At 43.9% G+C, this 16,743-nt stretch overlaps 1 protein-coding gene across 2 annotated transcripts in view; it reads left to right on the top strand.

Annotated features, from left to right (window-relative positions):
- The first annotated feature begins 1,553 nt into the window (after window positions 1-1,553).
- FNBP1L (formin binding protein 1 like) overlaps window positions 1,554-16,743 on the top strand; it is a 236,485-nt gene continuing 221,295 nt past the window's right edge. For both annotated transcript variants that reach the window (XM_068239782.1, XM_068239778.1), the window contains exon 1: window positions 1,554-1,799. In XM_068239782.1, coding sequence (XP_068095883.1) covers window positions 1,563-1,799 — 237 coding nt within the window. In that variant the 5' untranslated portion in view covers window positions 1,554-1,562. The remainder of the gene's footprint in view (window positions 1,800-16,743) is intronic.

Here is a 16,743-nt window from a genome sequence, read left to right as displayed (position 1 = left end):
GAATTCGATGGACGTATGTCTTTTTTCAACCAAATAACTATGTACATGCATGTACGTACATGTACATACATGCAATTGCACATACATACATACATGTACATACATATACATACATGAACGTACATACATGCATGTATGTACATGTATCTATGTACATGTATGTACATGTATGTAAGTATGTACGTACGAATGAATGTATGTACATGTTTTTATGTACATGTATATAGAGAGAGAGTTTAACCTCATTTGTCCCTAATCACAAGTTGTAATTTGATCTCTCCCCATGTGTCACCTGACTGCCATAGCAGAAAAGCTTATTTGAAAGCACAGGATGGTAACAATATAGCTATTTGGTTCCCAACTGCTTCTGAGCTATGTGCTTCTGCCATACTGTTACCGATTTTTGCCCTGATTTTGATTACTTTTTGCCTGCCGCCTGCACATACCTCTGCCTTGAGTTTGACTACTCTCTTATGTGTACAGTTTCAAAATTCTTAAGTGTCTTTATAAATTTAATTAATTCACAAAATGTATGTTCTAGTCTTTTATTTATATGCAGAATGTCTCCCAGGCTTTTATTCTGTCATATTTTGATAAATTATGACTTAAGAACTGGAGGCCGAAAATTCTAGAACAAAATGTACCGCTTTTGACTCATAATTCCAGACAGAAATGCACTGCCAGGGAGGTTAAAGGAAACACGAGATATAAGGATTTAAAAGTTTTATACATATCTGGGGCTCCTCCAGCCCCCTCTGCACCGATCGTTCCCACGCCATCTTTCTCCGCCTCCTCGTTTGCCCGGTAGAAGCCCTGTCAGCTTGGCCAGTCGGATCGTTCTGAGCATGTGCGGCTGAGCTGCATGCTCACGCCCTGTTGCAGGCGCAGAATGCTCCCAGCCGTGGGAGCGGGAAGGGGTTGCGCTCGTGGGCGAACTGCGCCTGCGGCGACTGGCTAAGCTAATGGGGCTTCTACTGGGCAAACAAGGAGGAAGAGGAAAATGGCATGGGAGCGATCAGTGCGGATGGGACTGGAGGAAGCCCCAGGTATGTATAAAACTTTTATATCCTTATATCTCAGGTACACTTTAAAGTAGTAGGGTAGACTACACAGGAGGTAAGTATGACACCTATTTTGACTATTAATTTTCAGTTCAGGCTTGCTTTGAGGGAACAGAGACTGCTAGTCCAGCAGCAGTTCAACAATATTAGTCGCCTGGCGGTCCTGCCGATCTCTTTGGCTGCAGTAGTGCCTAAACCACAAACAAGCATGTGGCTAACACAGTCAGACTTCAGTCACAGCAACTAATCTACAGCTTGTTCATGGTCTATGGCTGAAAGTATTAGAAGCAGAGGATCAACAAGACAATCAGGCAACTTGAATTGTTTAAAAAGAAATAAATATGGCATCCCCCTTATCCCTCTCACTCCGGGTTCTCTTTAATCTGCACAATGACAATTTCGTTAGCCGAGAAACTAGTTCAAGTAGATTGCCCTATTAAACTGTCACGTGTGTGGCCAGCTGTATCCGTTCTGAGCTACCTGTCTGCCAGCTCCTTTCCCATGCCTGCCCTTCCTGCCCATCCCAGGCCCTTCTCCCTCCCAGTCCTGCCCCTTCTCTCCTCCCTCTCCGCCCGCTCCCCCTCCTCCTTCCCGATCTTCGCACAACACAAGGAAGGAGCTACAGGACGTGCAGCCGCCCCGTCTATACCGAAACCCGGACACAGGCGCCCCCCTCCTGCCGCCGCTACTGCTGCCCTACACCCGGCCGGAACCATGAGCTGGGGCACGGAGCTGTGGGTGAGTGTGCCCGCCGCTTGCACTCCTTTGTTTCCTGGGAAGGGGCGGAGGGAGGGGTGTGAAGGTGATTTGGAGGTCCGGAGTAGTTTGTTCTCCTCACTATTGTGGCTGTAGTGCTGTCTCTGGCCGGGCAGCTGCTGGTACAGATGGTACTGATGGACCTGGGAAGCCAGCTCTGTGCAGTGTGTGTGCCACAGACATGTGGAGTGGCTCTGTTACTACTATTGTTTCATGGCTTCCTGATTGTTTGCTGGATGTATCTGCACTGGCCATCTAGCTGGGCTTATGTAGGTGACTTTACTTCTAATCAGAGGATTTGATACAACTCCTCGATGACAGTTTGCAACACACTGATTTTAGCAGAGCCACTAGACAATAGAGCATTTAGCTATGTACAGGGAATCAGGTTGTTGGGGCGCTGCGATTGGCATAGACGCTTGTGTTAATTATCAGCAATGGGGTGCCCAGCCATTTGGGTGCCTGATGCGGCTAGTAGCCGATAGGCTACTACATGCAATTGGCGCTAGTCTACTTTAGGGGACCCAGAAGGCAACGTCATAGATTAATCCATCAAACGTGATTGGGTGGACGGCACCCTTGCGTACTGCTAGGTTTCCAATATGTTGTAGTAAATTACGCGCACGCTATTTGGCTTATTAGGCCAATCACCCTGTAAGAGGGTGCTGTGATAGAACTGTTCTCTATAAGGATTCCCACTGGGTTTCTTAAAGTAGACTAGTGCCATACAATTTAATGGTTGTAGCAGATTGTACTCGATCCGCTACAACTATCAGTCATTTGCGGTGGCGTAGTGGTTAGCTCTCTCGCCTTGCAGCGCTGGGTCCCTGGTTCGAATCCCAGCCAGGGCACTATCTGCAAAGAGTTTGTATGTTCTCTCCGTGTCTGCGTGGGTTTCCTCCGGGCACTCCGGTTTCCTCCCACATTCCAAAAACATACGGATAAGTTAATTGGCTCCCCCTAAAAATTGGCCCTAGACTACAGTACTTCCACTACATAATATAGACATATGGCAATGGTAGGGATTAGATTGTGAGCTCCTTTGAGGGACAGTTAGTGACAAGATATATATATATATATATATATATATATATATATATATATATATATATATATATATATATATATATATATATATATATATATATATATATACACTGTACAGCGCTGCGTAATATGTCAGCGCTATATAAATACTAAATAATAATAATAATAATAATTTGCAGCAGAAGGGTAAGGTAAGGTTTTAGGTGTTGGGGGAGGTTAAGGGTTAGGCATTAGGTGGTGGGGGCTTAATGTTAGGCACATACAGGATGAATGACAACTGGCTGAAACTAAATGCAGACAAAACTGAAGTCCTTCTGATTGGAGGGCAGAGCATGATAACAAAAGTTAGTCTTCACCACTGGGAATAGGAGGCACGGATCTACGCAGCTCTAATCATGTGCGTAGCCTGGGAGTTCTAATTGATGGGGACTTAAACTTCAGAACTCAAATCTCTGCTGTGGTGAAATCATCCTATTTTTTTTCACCTGAAGAACATTGCAAAAATCAAGCACCTCATCCCCCCCAGAAGATCTGCCAACCTTAGTCCATGCCTTCATCACATCCCGACTGGACTACTGTTATGCTCTCTACACTGGCCTTCCAAAAAAGGTCTTGTACCGTGTACAGCTGATACAGAATACTGCTGCCAGACTGCTAACCAACCAACCCCGTCACTGCCACATAACGCCAGTCCTGCACTCCCTTCACTGGCTACCTATAGAATGGAGGGTCCTATTCAAGATCGGCCTACTGACATTTAAATCCCTGAATAATCTAGGTCCTGAATACATGAGATATGTTGCAGCTATGTAGCAATCCCCGCATTCTCAGATCCACAGATTCTAATAATCTAGTCATACCCAGAGTCCATTTGGAAACTTTTGGTCCCAGAGCCTTCTGTCATGCTGCCCCTACGTTTTGGAACTCCTTACCTCAGCAGATCAGGACAGCTCCATCCGTGGACGTGTTTAAATCCAGACTGAAAACCCACCTGTTCAGTTTGGCATTTGCAGAATTATAACTTTTGTTGTGTGAATACTTCATCCTACTACCAATCACTGAATCTGAGAGAGCCTAAGAGCTTTTGAGTCCTATGGGAGAAAAAGCGCTATAGAAATGTTATTGTATTGTATATTGTACAGCCAGTGTTGGGGTTGGTGCCGGGTAGTGCATAGTAAAATATTGGTATTTTCAGTTACCAATATTTTATTGTCAGTGGCACTACCCAGTGCCCAACTGATGCAGCGAAGGTGTGATACATACTCGTATACAGTGGGGTGATCCAAATTCCTGCTTTTGCATTCTCAGGTTAGATGTAAACATGCATGCATGGCTCATCCAAGCATATATATTTATCTTTTTGGAATGGGAGAAAGACAGGATCCGCCAAGTGAGAATTACTATGAAAGTCAATGGTAGTTATCAGCCAGGACAATCCACATCTTGCATTGCAATTTTCTTCTGAGTTGACTAAAGGGTTCTGTTCATTACCGATGAGTGAGGCTGCATTTCCACTTGTGCGGTGCAAATCACCGTGGAAAAAATGCGGATGCGAAATTCGCATGCGGGTCCATGTTAATTTTCATGCGAATTCGCACACGAATTCGCATGGATGATGCATGCGAATTTAACCATGGCAGTGCTGGTGTGCTTTTCCATTGTTTCTATGGAAATTCGCATACCCAAACCTCATGCGAATTTCCTATTAAATACATTGTATGCGATTCGCATAGCGGTATGCGGCATGCGAATTCTGATGGCTCTGCCATGCAAATTTTTTCTGCACAGAAAAAACGCAAAGGAATCCTGACAGGTGGAAACAGTCCCATTCACTTGTATTGCTATTGGCAGTTGGCTGATAGTGTAATGGTTAAGGGCTCTGCCTCTGACACAGGAGACCAGGGTTCGAATCTCTGCTCTGCCTGTTCAGTAAGCCAGCACTAATTCAGTAGGAGACCTTTGGCAAGTCTCCCTTACACTGCTACTGCCAATAGAGCGCGCCCTAGTGGCTGCTGCTCTGCTCTGGCGCTTTGAGTCCGCAAGGAGAAAAGCGCAATATAAGTGTTATTTGTCTTGTCTTGTCTATGCGAATTTGCATGCGAAAAACGCATGCGAATTCGCGATAGTGGAAATGAGCCCTGATAGTTTGACTTTTTTTATGATCTATATAGGAACTAGCATTAGTGCTGGCTTAACTGGGACTTTTTACAGGGATGTTCGGTTTTGTGAGCCAATGATTAACTAACTACTTGATCATTGGCGCCTAAATCTCATTTATCTGTGTAAGGCCCCAGGTCAGCCCCTGTAAATTCTAGTTACATCAGATTACAAAACAAAAACTGGTAAATCAAACTCAAGATAATGTTTATTAACCATTAACTATTGGATTGGGTGCTGAGCATCTGTCTGTGCATGTAAACCTTTCACTGGTAGGGGCTGAGTGAACATCAAGACCATGTTTGCACCAATGAGGTTAGAGTTGGCCAAGTGAGGTTAGAGTGGGCCCTTAGCCATTCTCCCCACTACTTCTGCCACAGTACAAAAACTGCTGCAACCTGTACACACACGGGGTAACTGCTCCTTGAATGCTCCATGTCAGATGTCTCTAGCTAACATCAGCTGTGCAGATGTGTCCAGTGGTTTTCATTTTACTAAGACAAAGGTCTTAAGGGTGGCTAACCGTCTGCTGTAAACCCCCCCCCCCCTCAACCAACTATTCCTGTGAGCTCAGCCTAAATGATTATAAAATCATGTAGCCACATCCTTGGTCTGTGACACACCTCTGTGTTCTTGGCTTTGCATTCTTTACACTCCTAACCGTGTGTAGTTTGCATGCTGCTCAGACCCATGTCAGTGTTGAGCTGGGGTCATTGTGTTGTGTGTCAGCTCAGTATCCTGTGGAAGGCTGTGTGTGTAGTATCGGTGCTGGGGTGTACACACACATCCAGGTGAAGGACAGCTTTTGTTTCGCTGCCTGTAACCAGACAGATCACACCCTTTCTTTCATGTCTTCCCTCCTGGCTTCAGCTAGGCACACTGTGTGCCTTTTAGCAGTCACATTTTCTGCTGGAGTGGTTTGTGGATGTGACAGACTCAGCGATTTGCTATAGGAAGAATAATCGGTTAGGTGTTGATCTAACCAGCAGCTGGGGGGGGGGGGGGGGGGGGGGTGAGATTACCCTCCTAGTCCTGTCTTTTCTCATTCTTCTATATTTTTGTCTTGGGTAGCTCAGGATATGCAAACAATACGGCATGGAAACAAAAAACAATAGTGTAATTACTCTGTGGCACGCTTGGTTTCTGTCTCATCGCTACTAATGGGAGGTGAAGAAGGAAAAACAAAGCCAGGCTGCTTTCAGGAATACTATTTGATTCGTTTGCTGGATTGTGTCTGTCCACTGAAAATGGAGAGATTTTGCCAGCATGTTCTTCTCAAAAAAGCACCCCACCCCCGTACAATTCAGGGCCCCACTCTGCCGAATATAAGGCTTTTCCCAGGGGCTTGCTCTTGTCAGTGATACATTTCTACTGGTGCTTAGCCCTGAGACGGTGACTGCCTCAGTCACTTACCGGGGGATTTGAATGTCTATCAAGCTCTGTGCGTAGCACAGTATAATGAGGCTTGCACAGGAAATTCACAATCTGCTCTATACTGAAACCCTTGGTGTGAAAACTTATCTCTAGACTGTAGTCTGCATATAATGCCTAAAGGTCCGTACACACGCCGGACTTTAGGCAACGACGGGTCCGTCGTTGCCTCCCGCTGGGTGGGCGTGCCAGCGACAGTCCGGCGTGTGTACGCTCTGTCGTCAGACTGATACGGCTGTTTCTGAGCGATCCGCACACAATGAGATTTTCTGGCAGATTTCTTGCCAGATCAATTATTTCCAGCATGTCCGATCTGATTTCACTTCTATGGAAATTCGATCTGCTAGAAAATCTCATTGTGTGTATTATGCAGGGGATACACGGGTCGACCGGCGGCTTGATTAACTGCCGGATCGACCCCAGCCGCGTCCCCGCTGATCGATTACCACTCGTTCCCGCCGACACTTCCTTATCAGCGCTCGATTCCCTGCCATTGTCCGCAGGCGGAAATCGAGCGGGCGGGGGTCGAGTGGCTTGATCGGGCCAGCTGAATATTATCAGCTAGTCGATACACAGTACTGAAATGTTCCGTGTATCCCCAGCATTATGCTGGGGTCGATCCGTGTATCCCCAGCATTAGGCACTATGCATGATGTGCAGTCAGTGATTTACTCCATGCTCTCTCCTAAACTCCAGCTCCATCCCCAGTAACATTTGTAACTCCTACCTGTCTGTGAGTATTATTTATTATGAAATAATAATAAAACAAAATAAACATCTATGTCCTAATATATTTCAGAAGGTGTGAAATCACTGCTGTAAGCTGTTTTCTCCTAGTCGCTATTCTTCCTTTCTATTCCCAGGCTCGGTAGAGGACCAGGATAAATGTACCAGTGTATCCCCCCCCCCCCCCCCCCCCCCTTGGTTCTCAGGTCCTGCAGAGTACAGGGTCAGTTGTTGTTCCCCCCTCAGGTCCTGCAGAGGACTAGCACAAATGTCCCCCTAGGTTTTAGGTACTGCAGAGGGCCAGCACAAATGTCCAACCCCCAGTCACAGCTTCTGCAAAGGGCCAGCACAAATGTACCCTTGGTCCAGTAGCTCGTCAGATCTCCAAAAGATTTTTCATTCTTTAAAAATCCTGTCTGTACACTGACCTATAAGGCTGTATCGTTACAGGCCAGTATTGCGTATTTATGGTCATTCTAATCGAAAAAGGTGGTTACGGTGTGAATCCCAGCCTACTCCACCTTGGCGTGAGTGTGATGTCACATACGTGCCTGTGCTACACACGCTCGCAGTAACAGCAGACTTGAGGGAGACTGTGAAGGATGCCAGGATTTGCGTCAGCAGACATAGCATGGGCATCCGGGGGGGATATTTTCATACATGGGGGTGGCCAGACCGGTAGATGGAGGCAGTGGCACTAGGCTGATTTCAGCCAGATTTCATGCTGAAATATATTGCATATAGGAATAGATTTCTCATGTAAAAGGGGGTATCAGGTACTGATTGGGATGAAGTTCAATTCTTGGTCACGGTTTCTCTTTAAGTGAAATGCAGTTGCCCAGTCCAACTGTCAAGATGGTGGGCAAACAAGCAGGGAAGCTGACTGACAACTTGTATAGATTCTATCCAGGGAGTGCTTTTGTAAAGCATAAAGATAATACTGGGAATCTCCCATGAGGAGATGGACTAGTCCCAAATCGACTTTTTACTGCCTACTGTAATAAGTGACGGGGACATAGGAAAAACATTTACAGTGCATTTTAACTCTGGGAGAAATGTACATCTGATATGTGCATATTTTAAATGTTACAATTTTCTTTGCTGGTGGTCCTTTAATATGTGAAAGCATCAGACAGCCCAGATTGTGATGACTACCAGAATAGTCAGCCAGTGAAGTGAGCACATGTGGTGAGAATCTGGGATGCTTCTGCTAAATCAGCAAATGGGTCCTATTAAGTTGCTGCTCACTGAATCATAGTAGATCGATCTTGTAAAATGGATGGCACTTGTAATTCCGAGGTCACAAGCAGGTTGTGATGACACTATTAATACATATTCAAGCCCTATAATTAATTAATCCTCCCAGATCTTTCATTGTTAGTAAAGGTGTGTAGGGGACTATGCCATTACTCAGGCAATTTGATGCAGCTATTGGGAGAAATATCCTTTGGAAAAGTCAGTCATGTGATTTATAATCCATTCATTCATTGAATGATTGCAGTGCAGGTACCTGCAGAGTGGGCATGTGCCAGCTTGGCAGCAGCTCTCATTGCTGAGCCACATAGTCACTTTACACACCATCTACCTCTGCTGGTGAGTAATTTAAACATCCCCTACACCCCCCCCCCCCCTCCCCATGCAATGCACATATTTTTTGCATGTGTTTTAGATGTCACACACATGCATATGCAGATTTTTTTTTTTTTTTTTTTTTTTTTTTACACAGCAGTTACATTGATGTACTTTTACACAGCAGTTACATTGATGTACTATGTGAATTTGGCAAGTGTGACCCTCTTTGTGGTTGGCATGCATGGGCTCCTCCCAGTTCCCCTAATTACTATTTAACGTGGGGGTGATGATTGGATAGGCTATTGTTTCTATAGCTTGTGGGACTCTCATATCTAAGGATAGAGATGGCATGACATTTCAGACATAGAATTATATGATGGAAGAACTAACAGTGGGTCTAGCTCGAACTGTAATGTGTCTGTTAGTGGCAGAAGAGGTTAAAGTGGGCTGATACCCATTAACCTCAACAAATTGATAAACGTTAGCACAGCAAACATCTGTAATTTGTTTCTTTAACCTTTAGGATGTCAGTGCCAGTCTCATGACTGATGCTCAGAGGTATGTACACACACCAGATGGAACTGGGCTGAGGTGGCCTTGTAGGACTGTCTTGTCCAAGAATGTGACCTGTGTACAGGTGTCTGCTGAGTTTGCTTAATAAGTACACACTATGAGATTTTCTGGCAGATTTACTGTCGGATCGATTTATTTCCAACATCTGATTTTGGACTGTTTTCCGTTCACTTCCATTGGAAATTGATCAGAAAATGATCAGAAATCAGATCATGTTGGAATGAATCGATCTGATAGTAAATCTGGCAGAAAATCTTATAGTGCGTACCTAGCATTAAGACCGGGCACACCAGATCTTTACGTGACGGCTGAGCAGATTGATCCCCTTACCCCACTCACTGGAAGCCGCTCCGGCGACAGTCCCTGTCTATAACGGGATGACCTGTATGTACACCTGTATGTATTAGATTTGGAAGTGAGGTCATCTTCCCAAGTGGGACCCGGGAATAAAATATGAGAATGTTACTGGATCACTAAATGTGTCAGTGATGAAACCTAGGCACCTTCCTAAGGCAGGAAACACACTTGTCATATTCATGTACGTTTTGTCACATATGGCAACACACACACTGACCATTATAGTCAGTGGCCCGCTTGGGAATGGCACATTGTACGGGTTTTTCTCCCCGATTTTTAAATTGGATAGCTTTATGCTTTTTTTACTATGTATTTTGCTGCATCTGAAAAATCATGGAAAAATGTGAATGCAGAACAGAAACCTGGGAATTGTGTGGAATAATGCACTGTCAAATGCAGGGCTGTGGAGTCGGAGTGGTGGAGTCGGAGTCGTGGAGTCGGGCAATTTTGGGTGCCTGGAGTCGGAGTCGGGAAAAAATGCACCGACTCCGACTCCTAATGAATTTGTAACTGTAATTAAAATAGAAAATATGATAAAATGTTCTATTTCTCAGATAATAGTCATTAAAAATAATGTATATATACAGTAATAGCTGTGCTTAGTCTACAAAAATGAAATAAACCAATCAAAATTAGTTACTTGTGCTGCTTCAATAAAGCAGTCCCCGTATTTTTAAAGTCAGATATACATATCTGATTGTGACTGTATATATGATGTGTACACAGGAATCTCTTATATATACTAAACATCTATGCTGTAAGTATAAAGCCTGATGGTTAGCCATGTCACTAATAGAGATGGTCAACGAGATGGAAATAATTCTGCATTGATGCTGATTTATGCAAATGTATGCACTCCCTTTGCTGATGAAATCAAATAATTTGATATGTTATTAAAATTTGGTTTGGTGACTACAAATTAAAGGGAAACTGAGACGGGTGAAAAGTAAAGTTTTATACACACCTGGGGCTTCCTCCAGCCCCCTTCAGGCCAATCAGTCCCTCACTGTCCTCCACCACCTGGATCTTCTGCTATGAGTCCTGGTAATTCAGCCAGTCAGCGCTGTCCGGCCGCATGCCACTCCCATAGCCAGGAACATTCTGCACCTGCGCAATAGTGCTGCACAGGTGTAGTATGCTCCTGGCGGCGGAGTGTGTGCATGCGCACTACGCCCGACTGGCTCAAGTACCTGGACTCATAGCAGAAGATCCAGGTGGTGGAGGAGAACAACGAGGGACTGATTATCCTGAAGGCGGCTGGAGGAAGCCCCAGTTATGTATAAAACTTTAATTTCATCTGTCTCAGGTTTACTTTGTTACACAGTAGTACTATACTCTACATATGCACTCCCCACAGAGCTGCAGGGAATCCACTGAGAATGCTGTGCACATTGAACACAGAGGTGTTGTCTGTTTACAATCTCCTCATTCCCCTGCAGAGTACCTGCACATCATTCTTACATGTACCCACACTTACATTGCCCAGGGCCTGATAGATGTTCTTTGTTCCGGTTTGTACCTTTTACAAGTACTCTTACCAAGGACTAGTTTTAGTCTAAAGGGAATAAATATAGTAGTCTACATATCCTTCTCACTTCAGTTGTCTTGTAAAATTCCTAAGCGTTGGCAGTTAAGAGACGAATTTCATGTTACATACTTTTAATCAACAAAATTGTAATATGCAAATTAGAGGAGTCGGAGTCGTGGAGTCGGTGGAATCCTAAACTGAGGAGTCAGAGTCGGTGGATTTTTGGACCGACTCCACAGCCCTGGTCAAATGTCTTCCCTGCCTTACGCCATCAGATCTGAAAAACTAAAACAGCTGTGTACAGTTCCACTTTAAGAGAACCTCTCTTACCATGGGTGATGATCATTGTGGGATTGTAGGCCTAGATAGGCTGACGTAGCCATCCAGCTCAAAGATCTGTTGCTCCAATAAATATTGTGGGAGAATTTTGATTGGATCCCAGTTTTGCTAAGCTATCATTTTGAGGCCACACACTTGCGCCACTTCAAGCCTAATTACTGTTTTGTAGGTTTGGATTCTTGTGGTTTACACGATTTTTCTCCCTCTATGTGGGTTTTTTATTATTTACAGATAGCACATCTTGTTTCCAGAATGCTGGATGGTGTCTTTTCAGGATACACACAGTCTGCTTCTGTTTAAATCTTTGTAATGATTCTGTTTCTGATCTATTGAAAAAGTGTGTTTTGTAATATGTTACTGTGCAGTGACAAGTTCCATGAAGAATTGCTTAAACCTCTGTCTCTAGACATCATAAATCCTAACTGCGTCCCCTTCTGTGCCTCACACATAGTTCTCAAGTTTAGCACTTTTTATAGGAAGCCTGAAGTGAGAAGAATACAGAGCGTGCCATTAGCTGACTTGCTTTAAAAATACTGCTCGCTTGGCTGTTGTGCCTGCAAGGTTTAGTTCACACGGATGGTTAACAGTATCTCTTTACTGCCTTCAAAACCTCATCAGGGTATTGGATTTAAAGCCCTAGTTCATCTTCCTGGAAGTTTCATTGTTGGAGAAGGTGAATAGGGGACACTGCCATTGCTCAGTTTTCAATTCAATTCACTTTGGAAAGTTGGTCATGTGACCCAGAGATCACTTCAGAAAATGGGCTGCAGAATGAGAGTTCTCCTAACCAGTAAACAGCACTCCCTCACTCACCATCCCCTTACCCTATCTGCCTACCCTCTGCTGCTAAGAGAATGGTTTTTTTTTTGTGTGTGTGTGTCCAGAATTGCAGCTAGAGCTCGCTCAGCAGAGTTTTATCCTTCTGTTCAGTTCTTCTCTGCCCAGTTTGTATAAAGGCCCATACACATGGCGTATAAATGTCTGTACAGACACGTGTTGAGTGACGATTCATGCGACGGTTTATTTGCGTGCACAAGGCAAGAGACATACTGTCTGCAGACACAGTCATGTTTGAGCGATTTCAACTGGTGAATCTCTTGTGACTTTTGTCTCACGAACCATCGCTTAGTCTGTTGGTGTCCTGTCGTGTGTGTACGAAAGTCTTCTACAGGCAGCAGAGTCGCTACCATAGTACTACTACTACAGGGAGTGCAGGATTATTAGGCAAGTGGTATTTTTGAGGAATAATTTTATTATTGAACAACCATGTTCTCAATGAACCCAAAAAACTCTTAATATCAAAGCTGAATATTTTTGAAAGTAGTTTTTAGTTTTAGCTATTTTAGGGGGATATCTGTGTGTGCAGGTGACTATTACTGTGCATAATTATTAGGCAACTTAACAAAAAAAACCCATTTCAATTATTTATTTTTACCAGTGAAACCAATACAACATCTCAACATTCACAAATATACATTTCTGACAATCAAAAACAAAACAAAAACAAATCGGTGACCAATATAGCCACCTTTCTTTGCAAGGACACTCAAAAGCCTGCCATCCATGGATTCTGTCAGTGTTTGATCTGTTCACCATCAACATTGCGTGCAGCAGCAACCGCAGCCTCCCAGACACTGTTCAGAGAGGTGTACTGATTTCCCTCCTTGTAAATCTCACATTTTATGATGGACCACAGGTTCTCAATGGGGTTCAGATCAGGTGAACAAGGAGGCCATGTCATTAGTTTTTCTTCTTTTATACCCTTTCTTGCCAGCCACGCTGTGGAGTACTTGGACGCGTGTGATGGAGCATTGTCCTGCATGAAAATCATGTTTTTCTTGAAGGATGCAGACTTCTTCCTGTACCACTGCTTGAAGAAGGTGTCTTCCAGAAACTGGCAGTAGGACTGGGAGTTGAGCTTGACTCCATCCTCAACCCAAAAAGGCCCCACAAGCTCATCTTTGATGATACCAGCCCAAACCAGTACTCCACCTCCACCTTGCTGGCATCTGAGTCGGAGTGGAGCTCTCTGCCCTTTACCAATCCAGCCACGGGCCCATCCATCTGGCCCATCAAGACTCACTCTCATTTAATCAGTCCATAAAACCTTAGAAAAATCAGTCTTGAGATATTTCTTCGCCCAGTCTTGACGTTTCAGCTTGTGTGTCTTGTTCAGTGGTGATCGTCTTTCAGCCTTTCTTACCTTGGCCATGTCTCTGAGTATTGCACACCTTGTGCTTTTGGGCACTCCAGTGATGTTGCAGCTGTGAAATATGGCCAAACTGGTGGCAAGTGGCATCTTGGCAGCTGCACGCTTGACTTCTCAGTTCATGGGCAGTTATTTTGCGCCTTGGTTTTTCCACACGCTTCTTGTGACCTTGTTGACTATTGAATGAAACGCTTGATTGTTCGATGATCATGCTTCAAAAGCTTTGCAATTTTAAGAGTGCTGCATCCCTCTGCAAGATATCTCACTATTTTTGACTTTTCTGAGCCTGTCAAGTCATTCTTTTGACCCATTTTGCCAAAGGAAAGGAAGTTGCCTAATAATTATGCACACCTGATATAGGGTGTTGATGTCATTAGACCACACCCCTTCTCATTACAGAGATGCACATCACCTAATATGCTTAATTGGTAGTAGGCTTTCGAGCCTATACAGCTTGGAGTAAAGCCCAATCTACACGATACGATTCTATTTACGATTCGATTAAATCCGCATGTCCGATCATGATTCGATTTGCCATAGCAAAACAATGGCGAATTGAATCGAATCAGGATCGGACATGTTGGATTTAATCGAATCGTAAATAGAATCGTATCGTGTAGATTGGGCATAAGACAACATGCATAAAGAGGATGATGTGGTCAAAATACTCATTTGTTTAATAATTCTGCACTTCCTGTATATGTAGTCTGTGGCAGACAGCTTCCGACATGTCTTCACTTTTTCTGTTGTCACGTGTGTACAACTGTCACAAACTCAAATTGTCGCTGCCATAAATATGCTGTTGTCTCTTGTCTGTTTGTCACTGCCTCACAACTACAGACGAATGTATGCTGTGTGTATGGGCCTTCAGAGCCTATTGCACACCAGGACCCAGGCTGCTAACTCGGGTTGCAAGGTTAGTGCTGCTGATCGGTATTATGGGGTTAATTTATGGCATGCATGACTTTGCACATGCTTAGTAGCATTTAAATGCTATTTTGCTGGGTATGCTGCAATGTTGGTTCACCGGTCCACATCACTGGCTGTCGGGTGCTGGTTTTGCTGTTGTCAAAGTGGCATCATTTCCCCTTGGCTCATCACGTCTTGTGCCCCTAAGGAAATACAGTACTTCCAACACTAGAAGCTACATCTCATAGTGGCCCCCCCCCCCCCCCAAAAAAAAAAATTGACCGCAGCTTGAATGCAATCGACAGTAAACACATTGAGATGAACACTCCCATTCATCTCAGTACAAAACGCAGTGGGACCCGGTGGTAAACGATGTGCATGGACCGCTGGTAGCCATCCATCTGTAGGCTAATTCACACTGCAAGAGCTTTTTAGGCGCTAGTGATTTGAAAAGCTCTTGCTAATGCAATGTATGATGAGGAAGAGCCCAGGGTTGTATAAAAATGTAAAAAAAGGTGAGGTGGCTTACCTCAATGATGACCTTTTCATAATAGGAAACATAATTTTTATTATGAACAGGCAACTTGTTTCATGGCTCCAAGCCCGCTTCTTCAGGCCAATGGTAGTGCCGGAGTGAAAGAGCCAGTAGACATGGAGCGCTTCATGTCCATTGGCTCATTACTCCAGCAGTATCATGGTAATGGTATGAAGGCAATGGCTTCTGTTGAATTTTCAGTTTTGGATGAAGGTGTTTTGTGAAATAACTTGTGAATGTTTGTCTTGAGAAAAATAAATATTCTGACTTTGTCTGTCAGATCCAGTAGCTGATCAAGTTATCTGGCAGTCAATTAACCTACAGCTAGAATGTTTTAAATTAATTATATTCGGGCACTATTTGCATGCTTAGGGGAATGTTCTTATCACTACTGGTAGGTAATGTTTACATCTTCCTGGTATCTCAAAGGAAACTATTTCTGCATTAATAAGCAAGATCTATTGAACTTAAGTTTAAAAAAGTAAGCAGTTAGAATCTGAGACAACCGACAGTTTTCGACTAGTCAATCTCCTCATGGGGAATTATTTTTGTTTTCAATAGACTTGGCAACTGCTGTTCAGGAAATGCTAGCTGCCAAAATTGCATGCAAGTGAGTAGGGATGTTGACTGGTATCTCTGCAGGGAATGTGTGCGCATTCCATGCTAATCTACGCCCCCAGGACTTGACGCCAGTCGGCATTAGGCAGTCCTGGGTGCGCCACCTTCCCACTGGCGTGAGTCGGTCGGGAAGATGTTATAGAGCTTTTGGGCATTGTTCCATCTGGTAAGGACTCGTTTTCATTATCGGACCTTGTTTTAGAAAGCTACTAGTGGTGGCGGATTGACCCATGGTCTCCTCATGCCATGTGATGTAATGAAGGAGGGATCATGCTTGCACTGACAAATAGTACATTTTTGGCAGTTGGTTACTTGCATACGAAGGAATAACACTCTGGTTCATGGCAAGTTACCAGAACTATTGCCATGTCCTATCTTTGGATCAGCGGATTTATGATATGAATAAGATGGATAAGCCGGCTCATCTTCAACAAACTTGTGCACTAATTTATTAATGGTACTGTGCATGTAAATATACATTCCTGAGACTGCAAGATTGTAAGCTCATAAAGGTATTTGTTCATTTTGTAGCTTGCTCTCTTATACATTTTATTCATCATGTTGCATCTAATAGTCAACGAAGATGTCCCCACTGGCAGATGTACTCTGGACTTTGTACAGTGAAAACAATACATATTTTTGGATAACCCGTTCTATCCTTTGCTCCCTATAGAGATACCCCTAGTGTGAGCTGGCAATAAACTTGTCATTGTTTCTTCATGTTATCAAAAATTCTGCCCTAAGTTCTACTTCATCCTGTTCACGGTACGAGGTGGCAGCCTGGCTATACACCTGTGGGTCTTCAACAAACGCTAGTGGTCCGTTATTGGACCTTGCTGCCTTTGCTTTCAGATGAGCATTGTAGACCACATCAATTTTTCTTTCCAGTTTAACAGTTTACAGTTCTCCTTTGATGTATTTCAGC

Source organism: Hyperolius riggenbachi, chromosome 6, assembly GCF_040937935.1.
Source record: "Hyperolius riggenbachi isolate aHypRig1 chromosome 6, aHypRig1.pri, whole genome shotgun sequence".
NCBI lineage: Eukaryota > Metazoa > Chordata > Amphibia > Anura > Hyperoliidae > Hyperolius > Hyperolius riggenbachi.
Note: the sequence above shows the minus strand (reverse complement) of the source record. Positions and strands in the feature narration are given on the sequence as shown.